At 39.8% G+C, this 18048-nt stretch overlaps 1 protein-coding gene across 4 annotated transcripts in view; it reads left to right on the top strand.

Annotated features, from left to right (window-relative positions):
- Positions 1 to 18048, top strand: part of TDRP (testis development related protein) — a 35340-nt gene extending 17292 nt beyond the window's left edge. For 3 of the 4 annotated variants that reach the window (XM_084826757.1, XM_084826758.1, XM_084826759.1), the window contains exons 3-4: positions 12078 to 12181; positions 13447 to 18047. In XM_084826757.1, the coding sequence (XP_084682883.1) occupies positions 12078 to 12181; positions 13447 to 13792 (450 nt within the window). In that variant the 3' untranslated portion in view covers positions 13793 to 18047. Of the gene's footprint in view, positions 1 to 12077; positions 12182 to 13446 lie in introns of all 4 variants that reach the window. The other variant, XM_084826756.1, reaches the window with a different exon arrangement.

The following is an 18048-nucleotide window of genomic DNA, read 5'->3' as shown; positions in this document are numbered from 1 at the left end:
TTAATATCTTAGTGTATATTTCTAAGGCACTAACTTTTGTTCTGGATAGGTTGACAAGCAACATTGCTTTATTAGGTCTTCATTTACTCTCATTAGTTTTCTTGCTACTGTAATGGCATGCATATTTGTGTTTTGTATTTCATACGTTCACATGATTTAACATATGAAAAATGCAAATACAGCCAAGTTTTAATAATCCTTATATTCTTCTTTATGGTTCTTATACAATATTTGCTGTTCTGATTTCTTTTTGCCTTTAGAAGCTTAATGCTATGTTGTTCAGTCTTTGTGCTGAAAAAGGAAGGATTGTTGTGAACAAAATTATATGTGGTTATGTAGTTAACAGGTTGATCCTTAAAGCTGGTATTCCAGTTTCCAGCACGTTCATGTTGTGGAGGGAACACAACAATAGCTACAACTTTACAAAACATTATATTATGGTAGTATTAGATAAATGTTTTGCTGGCAGACATACGAGTGCAAATGTTTAGAGTCAGTGTCACTTTAATTTAATACACACCAAAATGTCAAATTAAATTTGTACGTGCAAATTTTCTGGCATTTTCTGACTTTCAGATGCAATATTTTATAGTGTAAATAGTTTTTCTTAATATTTAATATTTTATTTTAATGTCATACTATTTCTTTTTGACAAAGTTAGAAATAAATTACAGTTCAGCTTTGCCTCTAGTCATGAGTTTCATGAATCACCAGCTGGTCTCTCTTTACTGTCTTAATTATAACATTTGTTACCTGAGAGTACTGTAACAATTAACACTGGAGACTGGGATTACGCAATAAGGTTCTTGTAACAATATAATTTTTACATAATGTGTTACTATAAGAGCATGGCTACAACCTTACATTTCTTGTTTTTTGAAGTGCCCTGTTCCACCGTTTCTCTCAATGAAATATTGAGTGAACGTGTAGGTTCCCACTCCACATTGTGACTGAGAAGTACACACATCATTTTCATACCCAACAAAAGTTGGCTGGGAGTTTATCTTTCAGCAGCACCTCTCATTGACTCCCTCCTCACAACACACACTTTAAAAACCCAATTAAAAAAGCAGTTTAGGGATTCACAATGAAAGCCACCAAAAGGACAAGGAATGTCTCCCATTCTTCCCTACTTCCCTCTCCTGACCTGTATACATTCCTTTGAAATGGAACCAACTGTGTTGTTCTCAGGCATTCTCAATGGAATGCATTGTTTTTGCTGAGATGTGTGAATTAGGCTTCTTAGATGTTTGTATTCTCTTATTATTCTGAAATGCTGCCAATGCCTCCCCTCCCCCAGAGGAAAGCAAGACAAGGAGAATAGTATTTTTACTACTTTATTATTCAGGGAAATGTCTTGTGGACATAATGTAGTCATTTCCAGAGATCTTAAACCTGTCAAATTGTCAGACGCTGAAGCAATTTTCTTATGTACACACTGTGCCAGCGTGACAGACATGTACAAGGGGTGATTTTGACAGAAGCATGACAGTGCCACAAACATTGGCTAAGGACATAAATCAAGTGTGGCAACATGTCCAAACCCCAAGAAATGGTGTAAAAAGCTTGTTCTTGGAAAAGATCAGGCTAATTGGTCTGATCCCTATGAAGAACACCAGTGGGTACCAGAACCCAGGATTCAGCCAATGATCTAGATATTTCTGCTTGGAGGACACCTTATTGTAAGATGGGCATCAAGCTGTAGTCTGAGAACCTGTGAGAATGAGAAAACAGGGAATCTTTGGTCACATTTTAGCCACTGGCTACCTGATACAACCTGGTTGCCTTGATGTAGATGAAATAAGGTGAGCTAAGAGGAGACTAACATTATAGTGACAGCCCTTCTCCCAATAAACAAGGCAATACTGTTCTACAGTAACAAGTATGCAAGCCTGTTTCCCCCCCATTTATATTACTTATTTTCCCTTTCCCCCACCTTTTTTCTTTTTCTTTACTGGAATGGTTTTACTCATACTTCAGTGCCAGATTGTACTAGCGTGTGCTCTACCTTATTTTACTTCATGTAACTTATGATGCAGCCAATGATCTAGACATTTCTGCTTGGAGGACACCTTGTTGTCACCCAGGACTTGCTAGTAAAAGAGCCTAGTTTTACCTCTGTCCACAAGTTGACACTTCCCATAGTGTTGGTTCAGTTTGTTATTGTGAAAACAACATGGATTTCCTCAAGACATGATCTAGTTTTGAGTCTGACACTCCCCTAGGAGACAAGATAATCCATTTAACTGGTCATCTGAGCCTGGGGGGTGGGGGTGGGGAGTAGGGATTGCTGTGGAACATGATATTCTAGACTGAGCATAAATGGTATGCCATAATTGAGGGGAAGTGTTTACTAATAACAGGTAAAAGCGACAGAAGGGTTCTGTATTCAGGAGAGAAATAAGCACTATTGCAGTACTTAAGCACCTGTGAATCCTGGATCCTATGTATGCTGGTCAGGGTCTTTTATATTTACAAACAGAATTTCAATTATGGGCTAGATGTGGCATTTTAGTAATCAACATTTCTCCAATATCTTGCTCCAATTTTATTCTCAAGTTATTTTCTTAAAATGATTTTTCTTTTACTATAATTCTCCCAAAAGAACATAGGTCCTTAAGGAGCCTCAATCTGAGGTGGCGTATATTTTCCCTTTGGGGCAGAGAATCTGTGAATTCAGTGCATCTAGTGCTGAAGCTGGCATGACATGTTCACTTCCAAGAGACTGGACAAAACAAGTGGAAGTTGTTTGTTTTGTCCAGCCATAGGTAGGTTGCTGCCTGGCTGGACCATCTGAGTGCATAGTTGTGTTGGAAATGAAGGAGCTGATGCCCAACCAACTCATGTTTTGGCATATAATGACTAGAATACATCTGGGTGTGCTACAGCTCTTGGTGAAAGAGGGAGCACGTTACGTCTGCTAAAACGATAAATCTCACAGAGTTTCCATGGTGGGTGGGTAACATCTGAAACAGTGGAAGCATATTCTGATTACAACACTTCAGAACCAGCCCATATTCCATTTGCAGAGTTCACAATCTTTTACTTCACTGTTACTAAGTCTTGTTACCTTAGTTTTGTATCAAGGGAAATTTCACTGGTTATAGCTATGCATTATTGTAACTCAGCTAAACCCTTATTTTAAAAAATATTGGGGAAGTCTCTTAGCAATTGTGGTTTTCCTTTTCTCTGATGTACATGGATTATCTTATTAGTATCCCCATTATTATCTATTGGATCTTTATGATTACAGTTTTAGGAAAAATGTTTTAGGAAAAATATTGTAGGAGTGTGCTTAAATATCGTATAGTATGGTGGGTTGGGAGGGAGAATGGGAAACTCCTGTACGTGCTGAATGGCAATCGCAAAGGAGGTTTAGGCTCCTTCCATTTCTTCCAGTGGTGTTGTGCTAAAGCTAGCCAAAGATTAAACATTCAAACTCTGGGTTGAACAACCCGGAGTTTCAGATTCAGAGCTCACATTAAACCCAGGGGCGAGGTGTTCTTGGGTTATTTACTGCAGTGGGAGGAGGCATGCACACAGAAACCAGCACACACGCTCGCTCCCACTGCATTTTCAACAACTCAGCTTTGTTAACTGTGGGTTATTGAAGATGTGTGGATTGCGTTAATATGTACTCTGTCATGGCTGCAATGAGGAAGATATTACTTTTTGCACCCCTGGATGATGGTATTTATGAAGCACCATTGGACTTTGGTCTGGCTGGGAGAACAAAATGGTTCCTGTTACTAAACCCTTTAATTTCTGCTTAGAGGGTAAATTGTTTGTGAACAAAAATATTGTCAGCACTTCCTGTTTTAACTACCATCTGTAGGTCTTTACTAGTTAAATCCAAGTTCTGCTGCTTGCTTGCATTCATTGGAAAATTCATATTTAAAGACTTCTAAGCATTCAGTACAGAGATGTCAATTGTTAATCTGTAATCTGATAAAGATGTTAGTAGATTAAGCTATCATAACAATTAACACCATTTTAAATTTGTTTAAGTAGTAGTAAATGTAATTGAAATTTTACATAGTCACTAAACTTTGGGTAACATGAATAATTCTGCTGAAACCAGTGGACCTGTCTTAGAAGAAATCACTGCAGAATTGTAACTTGTACATTCTGGCCCCATCTACACAGCACCGCTTTCACGCTCCCCTCGTCGCAACTGCGCAGCATTGCTGCTTCGAAGTAGCTTCTGGTGGTATACACTCGCGGTTTACTGCGTACTTCCATAACAGACTCCGCCGTGCCTTTTTTTGCCATTATACTTAAATGCACAGCTGTGCAGTCCCATGAGTGTGGGGGTGCATCACTTCAGTGGCTATTTTGTATCTGAGGGGCTCTGCTGTGTCTTTCCATCCCTCGTTAGGTAAAAAGTGAGCATTTTGTGCTCCTTCATTTCCACACCATCTGTTTGTCAGTTCCCCAGCCTGAGACTCTCGCGATGGTCTGCACTCATGAGCATGAGCAGTACGTGCCTACCCATTGCTCTGAAATGGTGGCTGGAGCAATGTTGGTCTTCCCCCCAAGACCCCCCTGGCCCATGGGCACTGAGTCCAAAAGCAACTGTTGTGAAAATATGAAGCTGCAAAAATGTGCAAAAGTGTGATTAAATAGATGAAAACACATCTCTGTGCCTCTGTAACTGCAGCTGCAAAGGGATGAGGGGAGCAAAGGGCATCACAGAGCGACTCAAGCATTAGGCATGCCTACAACACGCCCACCGCAAAATGCGAAGTTGGTTTGGGGAAGGGACAGATGGCTCACAACTGTGGGAAACCTACAGCAAACCAAAAACATCGCAGCAAAACACCTCCTTGGAAATCCACATTTTCCGGGAGAAAACCACAGATGGCTGCGAAGTGGCGACTGTGTCGTCTAATCAGGACCTTGACTCACACCCGCCTCAGAGTAAAAGGCTCATGTAGATGGCCCCTCTGTGATTTTACCATATTTATACCTCTGAGAGTTGGACCTAATTCTTACACATTGGACCCAATCAGGAGAAATGGTCCACCTTCCTACACAGTGTATCATGCATCGAAATTGTGCAGCATGAATACAGGTCTCATTGGTTGCCTCACCTCTGGCTGCACATTGTAATTTTGATACGTGCTCTGTGCATGTGTTTTCCATTCAGAAAAAGCCTTTTTCTGTGTGGATCTCACTGTCTGAGACAAATTTGGAACAGCTTTCTACCTCATTGTACATAATCAGGTAAAAGGAGTATCTTTTAAAAAAAATTGAGTCTGAGCAGCATATTACATCTTAATAGAATTTGAATACTGTAAGATGCTGAGGACCTGAAACAAATCTTTATTTCTTTTCTTTTTAAATTTCTTTTTTTAACAGTGTTATCTACTTTTGGAAAGACTTATTAGGCAACCTTATAAATACTACCATTATGTGTGTAAGAAACTCATAGTCTGTTATTGATATAGCATCACATCTCTTTCCATTATGATCCTTGTTTCCTCTCCCCCATCCATTAACTATTAACCACAAAATAAGCAGTTTCTTAATCCTGTGAAGCATCTTTGAACATCTGTACATTGTGTTTTTCAGTATCACTGCAAATTATGCATTCAAGTAGTCCTTTGTAAGAATTCCCACTGTATACATTGATGTGTTTTGTGTATGCTCCCATACAGAGATTCATGATCTATATATACCTTTGGTGTTAACATCATCCAAAATTTATTTTGCATTGATGATCTCATGTCAACACAATAAAGACCACGTTGCAATACTTTTTCTTTGGCAATACAGTAGTTCTATTCCAAAACATTATTTTGTTATAATTTAAGTTTCCATTCTTGTTCTCTTTTGTTCTGTGGCCTCTATTCGTCCTTCTTCATTTCACAGTGTTCTCCTATATTACTATCCAATTCTTGCTGTGTTGTTTGAGTGAGGTCTTTTTCCTCAAAGTATAATACACTGAATGACAGTCACCTCTGCTTCCCTCTCTACTATCACACAAATGCATACATTTCCTTTTTGCTTTTAAGGGAGGTTTGTTATGTACACATTGTAATTTGTGTAGCCTGCTTTTTTCAGCTGACTTTTCTTTTTTTGAGCTCATGTTTTTTATTATTGTTAACGGGCCTGGCAGAATTCCTGAGCTCTGATTTTACTGTGCTGATAGAAGTAGATTCAGGATTGTCGTTCTCATCTGTTTTCCTTTAAAACAGACATATAGCTGTTCATATTCCTTGTTTCACAAGCTGTGCTCATTAAATTACAATTACTTGATGGTGGAAGATTATTTGGCTACTGAAAATATAGGAGTCTGTTCCAAGAGGTTGGGTGAAGTTGAGAGACAGAAATGACAAGATGGCTTCTCAAGAATCTGCAGTTTGACTTATGGTATTATCAATTCAAAGATAATGTGTGGAAGATGAACTGAAAACAGTGGAACACATTCTGCAATAAAACAGACTGAACATACAAGTTCGTGTTCTTATGTTCTGCAGTAATAATAACGATAGAACTTTGTTGGAGAATATATTATAGGGTGGATTGATTTAAATAATTATTTAAATCTTCAGGAAAAATAAGCTGATTGAAATAATTGATTTAAAACAAGTTTTTCTTTGTCATATTTTCTAAACAAACATGCACATTAATTACTTGATACAGCCGTGAAAATGTATTACAGCAAACTAGAGCCTTTATGATACCTAACTTCAATATTCCATCTCCTATTATATATTTTAATATAAAAGATGGAGGGACAAGTGAGGTAGCTTGAACAATGTGAATTCCATTCATACCTCAAGCTCTTGTTATCCTCCCAAGTATACAAGATACAGTGCACAGGGAAAATTACTTAACATTCTAGGAAAGGGCCTTTAAACCCTTCTTCTAGTCTATGGGACATCCTGAGATAGATGTCCTTTTTACATATCTTAAAACAAAGTTGCTTGCAGACTAGAGGGCTTTAGCACTGCTGAACTTTGCTTTCCTCCAATTAGCTGGCAATAGAATTAAAACAGTTTCCCACAATATAGCACTTTATTATCCAGCAGTGTCCTTCCCAAAGGCCAGTATCTCTCTATACTGTTTACTCAAAAGTAAGTCCTCTCCCCATGGGAACAGTAACTGGCTTTGGGGCAATTAAAACACAGTATTGATTACTAATTCCCCAACCATATTTATCAGGAAGCAATAAGATGAACAGAGCCTGCAAACCAGAAACTTTTGATTAAAAGCATAGAAGTCTTTTAAAACCCAGTAGAACTTTGTCTGTTCCCAGTAGACAGGATGATTCTGAAATGGCATTTTATTTCCAAAAATTGCCTTAAGTCAGGTCTGAAAAAACACAGGATGATAACACAGAAGAAGCTGAAATGCAATGGCTGGATTATAAAGCCCATTGCTAGGCACTTAAAGATTTCAAGCACAGGCTTATAGGGCAGAAATTTGCATAACATTTGCATTTGCTTATTTATATCTATAAATGCAGAGTTAAAAAGAATTACAAGCAAGCCATATAATAAGCAAACCAATTTATTTCCCATCCAGACCTCAAATAAAATAAATTCTTCAATTAATTTGCATCCCACCCACAAATCATTACAAATTAATAGTTCTTCATTTACAATTAATTTGCTGGGAGCAGTTGTGAAAAAGATGCACAAAAAGATGGGTGATAGATTTTTTTCAGGAGTTCTTTGACACACATCCCTAAAAATGGCAGCTTCTGTACCAAAATGGAGTTTCAAAAATGTGACACACTAATCCAAAAGCAAGCCAAGGGTGAGCCATGGGGTCACCCCAATTAATGTCCCAATTCCCATCATGCTGGAGATCGTGCTTCAAAATGTAATCAATTTCCCTTCAGTTAAGTACCCCATTCATCAGTCGTTATTACCCCCATAGTGGAATTTAAACCTCCATCCTGATACTAAGCACATTAAAATAACTATGCAAATCATTTCTCAGTTTCACTGTTTCAGGAGCATGGGTGTGAAAACAGTGAAATGAAAAAGAGAAGTATCTTGCATAGTCCTGCTGTTAAAGAAAGCTTTGCCTTTACCACAGTGGACAATTTTACAAGCCTTGAAAATGGGGGCGTGAGGGATCCAGAATAAACCCAGGAGGCAACCTCCTTTTTTCAAGCACCTCAGCAGTACCCTCTTATAGACCAAAACCAAACAAAGAGGAAGATATAAAGCTATCCCAGTATAAAATAATTTCTGATAATTGCCACCATCTCAAAGGAGTACTCTTATCTGCTGGAGATGAACAGCTCTTAAAGGCGATTGAGGATGGCTTGCTTGCGTTACATCGAGAAGCAGTTTGTAGCCTTCCCTTATAGCAGCACTTTCAACCTGATAATTCAGTGAACAGGTGAATGAGTGGCAACAGGTTTAAATCCAGTCAAAGACCGCTATATAAATATCCACTTGATTTATTAATAGATCAAAACGAGGACATATTTCTTTAAGGAAAGGAAAGGAAAGGTTCCTGCTGTGCAAGCACCGGGTCATTACTGACCCCTAGAGGGACGCCTGCTTAAGCTGGCATTTTCATGGCAGACTATAGCGGGGTGGTTTGCCATTGCCTTCCCCAGTCGTGACTACCTTTCCCCCAGCAAGCTGGGTACTCATTTTACCGACCTCGGAAGGATGGAGGGCTGAGTCGACCTGAGCCGGCTACTCGAGACCTGGCTTCCACTGGGATCAAACTCAGGTCATGGGGAGCATTTCGGTTGCAATACTGCTGCCTACCACTCTGTGCCACATGAGGCTCTGTTTCTTTAAGACAGAGAAATAAAACAAACATATTCATAGTTAACTTCTGAATAGTGTAGGGTAGCTAAGCTTGCATAGCTACTGTTTCAAACATCCATCCTTTGGCTTAGAAACCAAGGCTCTCTGTTTCTCTGGGTCACATAGCAGAGAACATTGGAGCAGAAAACAAAGAATACCTACTCTTTGGAAGGAAAGAGCGTTCTCTGTAGTGCCCCCACCTCCAGTCTGTAGAATGCCCTTCCGAGGGAGATCCACCTGGAGTCTTCATAATATACATTTAGATGCCAGGCTAAGACCTTCCTCTTCTGGCAGGCATTTAATCTTGAATTTGTTGTCTTCATTCTGAGTTTTATTATTTATTTCATTTTTATACTGCCCACTAGCCGAAACTCTGGGCTGTTCCCAAAATTAAAACCACAAAAATACAGCAGAAAATACAATATAAAATATAATAGATTAAAACTACAGAATAAAAATACAACCATAGTAAAACCTAGCAGCAGTGTTGATATTTAAAACACAATAGCAGATTTAAGAACGCAGAGCTAAAAAAGCTGGAATACTAAAAATGCCTGGGAAAATAAGAAGACCTGGCACCGGAAAGAGTACAGTGTAGATGCCAGGCAGACTTCTCTACAGAGTTCGTTCCACAGCCGGGGTGCCACAGCAGAAAATGCTCTTTTTCTGGTAGCCATCTGCCTTACCTCCTTGGGGCTCCTGGAGAAGAACCCCTGAAGATGATCTTAGGGTCCAGGCAGGTAGCTTCAGATAACCTGGCCCTAGGCCATTTAGGGCTTTGCATGTAATACCAGCACTTTGAATTGGGCCCAGAAAGGGACTGGCAGCTAGTGCAGCTAGGAAAGTACTGGCATATGATCTCATTGGCCAGTCCCCGTTAACAACCTCTCTGCCCTGTTTTGGACCAGCTGAAGTTTCCTGACCATTTTCAAAGGCAGCCCCATGTATAACTCATTGCAGTAATCCAGATGAGAGGTTATCAGAGCATGGATAACTGTAGCTATGCTATCTCTGTTCAAATAAGGTCATAGTTGGTAAATCAGCCTAAGCTGATAAAAAGTGCTCTGTGCCACTGAGTTCACCTGTGCCTCAAATGACAGTTCTGGGTCCAAGAGCACCCCCAAACTATGAACCTGATCCTTTAGGGGGAGGGCAGCCCCCTCCAGAACAGGTTGAACATCACCTAGCTGGACAGATGAACCACCCACTAAAAGTACCTCCGTCTTGTCTGGATTGAGTTTCAGTTTATTGGCCCTCATCCTGACCATTACCATGTCCAGGCACTGATTCAGAACAGCCACTGCCTCACCTGGGTTTGATGAAAAAGAGAAGTAGAGCTGGGTGTCATCCGCATATTGATGACACCTCAGCCCGCACCTCCGAGTGACCTCCCCTAGCAGTTTCATGTAGATGTTAAACAGCATGAGGGATAAAATAGAGCCCGGTGGAACCCTATGGCATAGTTGCCAAGGCACAGAGCAATAATTCTCCAGCACCACCTTCTGGAATCAGCCATCCAAGTAGGAGCAGAACCACTGCAGTGCAGTGCCTCCAACTCCCAGCCAAGACACCCTATCCAGAAGGATACCATGGTGGATGGGATCGAAAGCCACTGAGAAGTCCAAGAGAATCAACAGGGTCACACTCCTCCCATCCTTCTCCTGGCAAAGGTCATCCCTCAGGGTGACCAAAACAGTTTCCATTCCAAAACCAGGCCTGAAGCCTGATCGAAATGGATCTAGATAATCTGTTGCCTTAAGAGTGCCTGGAGTTGTCCTGCAACCACCCACTCCACGACCTTGCCCATGAAGGGGATGTTAGCCATCAGCCTATAGTTGTTAACGTCCCCCAGGTCCAGGTTAAGCTTTTTCAGGAGTGGCTTAATTACTGCCTCTTTTAAAGAAGCCAGCACCACTCCCTCTCTCGAGGAATGTACAACATCCTAGACCCAGCTGGATATCCCTTCCTTGTTTGATGTGATCAGCCGTGAAGGGCAAGGGTTGAGCACACAAGTGGTTGACCAGACTTGGCCAGCCACCTTGTCCACATCCTTGGGCCTAAATAACTGAAACTCATTCAATAAAACTGGACCAGACAGTGTTCTGGATGCCTCTACTAATGGAACTGCATTAACTGTGGTGTCCAAGACATGATGAATCTGAGCGGCTTTATCTTCAAAGTGCCATGCAAACTCGTCACCACTCAGAAAAGCTCCACTGGATGACCCTGAGAAAATGTAGCGCTGGTGGAAAAGAACGGTCTCCTTGCCACCCTCACTGCCACAGAGTAGGCTTGATATTGAGCTCTAACCTGTGTTTGGTCAGACTCAGCATGACTTTTCCTCCATCTGCATTCTAGCCATCTCCCCTCTCGCTTCATTGTCCTCAGCTTGAATGTATACTAGGGAGCTGGCCAGGCTCTGCTCAAAGGGAGAGGGTGCTTGGGCACGAACATGTTGACCACCCGAGTCATCTCTGCATTCCACAAAGTGACCTGGGCTTCAACAGGAGCACCAGTCATACCAGCAGGAAAATCCCCCAGAGCCCTCTGGAATCCATTGGAATCCACTAGCCTCTGGGGGCAGACCATTTTAATAGGTTCCCCATCCTTGTAGAGGGGAAAGGCCACTGCTGGTCTAAACTTCAATAGGAAGGGATCCGGCCATGACAAGGGGACAGATTTTAATATCAATTTACTGCTGGCTTTTTAATCATTTTAGTGTTTTAATATTTTCATTGGCTGTACTATTGTTTTGGTTGTTACCTTGTTGTTTGGGGATTTAAACTGCTCGGAGGGCATTTGTCAATTGGGTGGTATATAACTTTAATAAATATTAAATAAACACGTACATAAACATTGCAGCTCAGGAATCCTAGTTTTGTAACATGCAATTATTATTATTTTTTTATCTTGGCTAAGGGTGACATGGATTAGTAGTCTCGACTTCATAGCAGATCAGTGTTGATAGACAATGGAAACCTTCTTGGGATGAACTTACCTACAAGTCTCTAGAGAACAAAAATGTTGTACTGATTCTGAATCAAATGTTTACTAATCCCAGGGTTCATAGAAGTATGAACCCACAGATATTTAACCCATGGAAGTCTTATGACGTGTAAGGCTTAGCTGACTCTCAGTGCTTTACCTTGCATTACAGGTTGCGGCCAGGGTTTACCAGAGTTCCCACATTATATTATGCCTATGATAAGGAAAATATCGCAGTTATAAGCACATATTCCCTACAATTGTCATTTTACACACATTATTTTTTAAAAAATGTTTGTTTATTATTAGGTTCAAGGTGCAGGTTTTCGGGGTTGGAAAGAAGTAACATCAATATTCAATAAGGATGATGAACAACAATTACTAACAGGATGTAAATCTCCAAAAACTAAAGGGTATGTATGTGGAAAGTGATATAAACATGTAATAACATATGCAGTGAACAGGGTTACTAACAGTGCAATCCTATCGGGTTAGAAGCCCAAACAATAGAACACTCCAGAATTGGAGGTTCCCATCCATCTAAAGCAGCAAGCTCTTGCTGGCAGGGCACGTGGAATGGCAGAGGCCTCTCTGTCCTCCTAAAAAGGAATGTCTGTTAGACCTCTGTGCTGGGGGCATGGTACCAGGTACTGAGAGGCCGCTGGATCCATTGGATCGATGGTCTCTCCCTTCCCACCCACCACCGGGCCCCAGCTACACCCCTTGCTGTTTTCCTCTTTCCCAAGGTCAGAGAAAGGGAGCCGCCATAGAGTTTTCCAAGTGGCTGGGAGGGGATTGGAGAGTGTGGGGATCTGAAGTTGGATTTCCTCCTCTGAGGTTGGAGCTTTGTCTGCAGCCTCAGAGAGGGAAATCCACTGTATCATATACCCCTGGGAAGCTGTGTAGGGGCCATAGGATTGCTTGCTAAAGGTATTAAAGCTAGAATAAAAATTAACAGTTTAAGGAAAAAGTAATAACATTCCAGAAGATGGGGGACTTTTTACATTATAACACTCATTTATATTGTTCTTCAGGTATAAAGATCCTGCTTAAACTAAAGACCTGCATCTGGACAGGAAAAGGAATTTGTTGGCAATTTACTAAAGTAGAGTGGCCTTTAGAAAAAAACAATTGGTTGGATCCAAAGTTTTTGCTCCATTCATGGAAGAACACAGAAGAGGCCCTTCCTTGAGAATGGAGCTCTATGCCCCCACCCCTCTGATCCAAAGTGCTATAGGTGTCAGTTGAAATCAAATGTCCATTATGCTGTTAAATCTTTAAAAGAATACCTGTGCACAAAACAACACATAGAAGAGGGTTGTCCATCCTGTGTCTCCATAAGCAAATTATCATCAGCACTATTCCCAATGATCGGACTATTCTTTTTTGCACCTAAGGATCTATGGCTTTTGCAGCTTATCTGTATTAAATTTATGCCATTCTGATTAATCTTGTATTAGTTCATTCTGTGTTATAGCCACTTTTAAAGTATAGAAAAGTAACACAAAATGTTTGAATAGATAAAAATAATTTATAATGAGGAACTTGAACCTCATTATCCATTATATAAGGATAATGGCAAAATTGTTCTGGTCTTCTTTCGTCATAGACATATTTACTTTACATTTCTTTCCCTGACATGTGTGTTCCAATAAAAATAACATTTATTGTCCTCTAGAACCAGTTTAAAATCAAAAGAGGATGTGAAATCAGAAAAGAAAGCTGGATTTTGGGACAGTTTGGTGATAAAACAGAACATCCAGTCCAGGAAGCCAGATGAGATTGAAGGATGGGAGCCACCACAGATTCCTGCCAGTGAGCACCTCAGCGATGCAGGAAATACTTTAAGTGACTATCCATCTTGGCCAGGCTGGGAAGATGAAACCAAAGGCTCCACAAAATATACAAACCTGGCAAGCTCAGGAAATAGTTCAAGATGGAGTATCAGATCAGCTGGAAGGTTGGTTAGCATTAGGCGACAAAGCAAAGGTAACCTTACTGATAACTGGGAAGAACTAGAATGATACAAAGAATGTGAAATGTTCTATAACTGATAACAGGCAACATGATTTATGTATATCTTCAAACCAAAATCAAACTGCTTAATATTGCACCTTTTTACAGAACAATATTATTCAAATTGTCCAATAGGTTGCTCACCTTATCAAAAGTTTCTTAGTCGCTTTGTTTTCCATGCTGAACAAAGTCAAGCACCTACTTTGTGCCTATATTTCATACATTCATACTGTCTAGCATCTTGGTTTGCTCTTTAAAAAAAACCTTAATGAATGTATACACTGGTTGAATATTGACTGCCTTACTTAAGAACTTCACTAGTTTGAAGTTCTAGATTTCTTGATCTTTTGACATCTTAAGTTTATATTTTGAATGCTGTCCCTGTTATGTAAAAGTGCTTATTTTCAGCTGACACTGTGTTCGTTGTTTCAGCGTAATATATTGCTTTCCTTGTCCTTGGTATGAACACATGATTCTCAGGATGAAGCATCAGAGATCTTGCATTTTCCCAAAGTACAGAATTGTAGAGAACCCCAGATTCATGTGCTTTTCTTCTTCCATTACACAGACTTCATAGATAAGTAAAATAAGGCTTCCACGTAATATATTGTTTGATCTATAATCCAAATCATTGTGTCTAGGCTATTCCACTGCATCTTCGGATACATTACCACTGCAGCATGGAGCTTGCCCACACAGAACTGGATGCTTTCAGCAACTGCTATGTTATTTAGGGAATGTAGAAATCAGGCCTGAGTTTCAGAAAATTCAGCCTAGATGGAAACCTTATTCATCAGTTTAGAGGAACATTGCTTTTCAATCTTTGTCATCATTCTCCTTAAACTACATGATCCCATGTTTCTCTTTTATAGGATCTGACGATCTCTCTGTGTGTTTTCAGGGTGACAAGAGGTTAATGTTCTGTCTTTGCTATGCACAAGGGTTATTTTAGTGTGTGTATTTGCTGTTGTGAGGTTCATTCTTCCTGGTTGCTGCTAATTTACTTTTTATTACTAAAAAAGAACTATGCATTATAGTGCACATGGGAGATTGGAAATATACTGTAAGTAAGGATTAGGGTCCCCCCTTGAATATTTTCACATATCAATTTTATTTAAAATTGTCTATTTTATGAGATTAGAGTGACAGAAAGGCACTGTAATTCAGTGTGCCTACATGCCACTACGATAAGAGAAGGAAGACCTCTGGTACATCATTTGAACAACTCTGTTTCAGTCAACACAACTCTGTTTCAGTCAACAAGGAAGAAAGGTATCCGATACATAGGTGCAAAAAAGACACATTATAGCCAAATTCTAATCTCCAGCTGAATGTTTGCTATATAATACAAGATTATCTTTGCCACACAGGAAGATAATTTTGAAAGTCCAGAATACCTGAGCATCACAAACTGTTATGTTCTCATGATGGCTCTATCTATCAGCTTCCCTCAAGGTCTGGAGATCTAACTGGCTAAGAATGATCTTGCCACAAAGTGTTATGTCTTTGCAGAAGGAATCAAAATTCCAACACCACTTGGGGGAAGTGGCAGGCTGTAAATAATAGAGGGACTATAGGAGACAGGAGCCACCTGTCAGCCATCAGCTAACTAGCAGTACTACCGATTTGAAATATGAAGAAAATGTTAAAAGTGCCTTGTTCATCAATAGTCCACCCTATAAATGCTCAGTTAGACATCTTTACTACTTTCTTGCTGTTCCTTATGTACACTTGTTTAATTTCTGTCTTAAGATTCTGTCAAATGAACGTTTAATCCAAGATGCTAGTATATTTCTTTTTCCTTAGTTACAAACCTTTACTTGACATTCCTGAGCCTATATACCACTGCTTATGTAATAATCTTATTCAGCAATATGGACACCAAAAAACAAAGTTCAAGATTTGCTTCCAACAATCAGCAGTTTTTAAATGAAACAAACTATTTTGTAACTATGCAGAACGTTTCCATTTTATAGGGGTTTTTCACAGTTTAATAGCCCAGTTCGCATAAAGGCTTTACAATACTGTCATGCAGAGGAGTAAAGGATTACTACAGTCCTGAGATATGTTAGCCTCTCCCTTCTTCTCCATAAATATATACACAGACAGGTTTTTCAGCCTCCTTCAGCAGTTTAAATATTATCCAATGCCTTTGAACATACACAATCTTTTCCCTTTGTCCTCTCTTGCTACTCCTGCCCACTTTAAGAAACTCGTATACGAGCATAAGCTTGTGATCTGGCAGTTTTTACATAAATTGCAGGGTTCTGGGACTAGTCTACCACAACCAGGGAGCGTTTGTGTAACAAGAGAATTATCCTCCTGTTATGTCCAAGTAGCCTGGAACTTGGATTCGGACTGCTGGCCGCCTCTTGCGTACTTTTTCCCCCCAGAGAGAAGTGTTTGAAATTGGTGGCATCTGTGCTGTTTTGAGGGAGACCTGATAACTGCATGTGACTTTTCAAACAACAAATAATGCGGTTATATCTCAAACATGATTGCTGTGGCAAAATTCATTCTTTTGCTTTGGAGGGCTGGGATTTTGAAGTAACACTATAACCGAATCTGTAATGAAAATGCAGATTGTTTAGGCAAGTAAAAAAAACAAGAGTGCAAGACAGTCAAAGTTAACCACAGTTAAGTTCCATTCAGTTTAGTGAAAGAGTTAAATGCATGCTTAACTCTCTCCCATTTGAAAGCAGTAGGATTCAACACTGCTTAACTTTGGCTAGTTCGTGCCCTGATTTTAATTTTATTTTTTTTGGTCTTTGATATAACTGCAGAATATAGCCATTTTCTTTATGCAAAGAATTCTTGAGTTTACAGTTTATGGAGGACCTTCATACAGCAGGAGCAGAACTGTGCTATGTTGGCACTGAACCTGACATGGACAGAACCCCCAGGAATGATAGTGGGGCAGGGTCAGGAGCTCAGTGTTTACCACTTGTGGGAGTTTATATACTGTGACAAGTAGAGGTTCTGCCATGCACATTATACTGTCAAGTGCCTGTACTTCACCTTGATGACTTCTTTGTGATGCACAGCTTAATTCCATGTGAAAGTAATGTTCACACATTTCTGCTGTATTTAGATAGCCAATGAAGGACAGAGTTTGTTGTAAGACGAACACCCAATATCTGGATCCTATGTCTTGGCTTAGGCTGTTGTAGTATAAGTCACTGGCTTGTGCTACTAAAGTATGACCTTATGCCTGAAAAGCAAGACTGATTTGGCTGGTTCTGCCCCATTTTTCAGAAAACTGTTCCATTTGCTACTCACAGTCACATGACAGACAAACCTTTGCTACAGCCTCCATTCAAGACCTGTGGATTACAAGACATGCCTAGCCTGGCTTCCTCCTTGCCTACACCATGGCATGCGTTGCCATGAAAAAGTGACAGCCGTGCATAGGGTCTCTGAGGCATGCATCAGCAGCCAGCTGCTGTACTAGATCTCTTCCCAAGCACAGGATGTGAGGGGCAGGGGGCCATCTTAATCTAGTATTCTTAATCTAGTAAATGCTCTCATTTGGTCATAATACTAGATCCTATGGTGGATGGCAGGTTCATAGAGCAGGCCTCAAGTATGCTTTTGAGATATAAAGTACAGCCTGATTTTAGCTATGAAAGATTTTTGTAAAAATGGAGCATAATCCATCAAAAGTTATGCACTTTCACACCTCATTGATTTCTGTAGTGTTTAATATTTTTTACTCTCTCATCGAAGTCAATGGGATATAAGTGTCCTTCACTCTGGCAGGATCATGCCCATGTTTTCCTAAAGCATAATTGTTTAATTTTAATGGCAGTAATGAAAATTTAATATAATTTATTGTTGTGCTTTTGTAGAATTATTTGTTTGAAAGAGGTTTTCCTTTTGTGATCTTCCATTTGTTTGGCAATTTTTTTATTCTTTCTATTCTTTTAAAGTATCACTATCTAGACATGTGTGGGCTTTTTCTTAAATGGCAGATGCCCTTCTTTTTCACTTTGTAACTATTTGATTTTATGTCCACTGGTTTTAAAGAAGATACCATTGTGATTGTATTCTGTGACTGCACATATGTAATGATTCAAATGTTGTTTATGTTGCCTTTTCACTGCACCTATGCATAATTCTTGGCTTGAATTTAATGAAGGTGGAACATTTTATGTGGCTGTATCTAGTCACTTAATGCTCACGTGTTTCCTTTTCTCTGGTATTTTATTAGTTTCACTTCAAAATATAGTATTTTCACAGATGAATAAAAAATTAGTTGAAGCCA

Source organism: Heloderma suspectum, chromosome 1, assembly GCF_057233095.1.
Source record: "Heloderma suspectum isolate Gila_16-S chromosome 1, 16-S_ref, whole genome shotgun sequence".
Classification (NCBI taxonomy): Eukaryota; Metazoa; Chordata; class Lepidosauria; order Squamata; family Helodermatidae; genus Heloderma; species Heloderma suspectum.
This window is presented reverse-complemented; position numbering and strand designations above follow the sequence as displayed.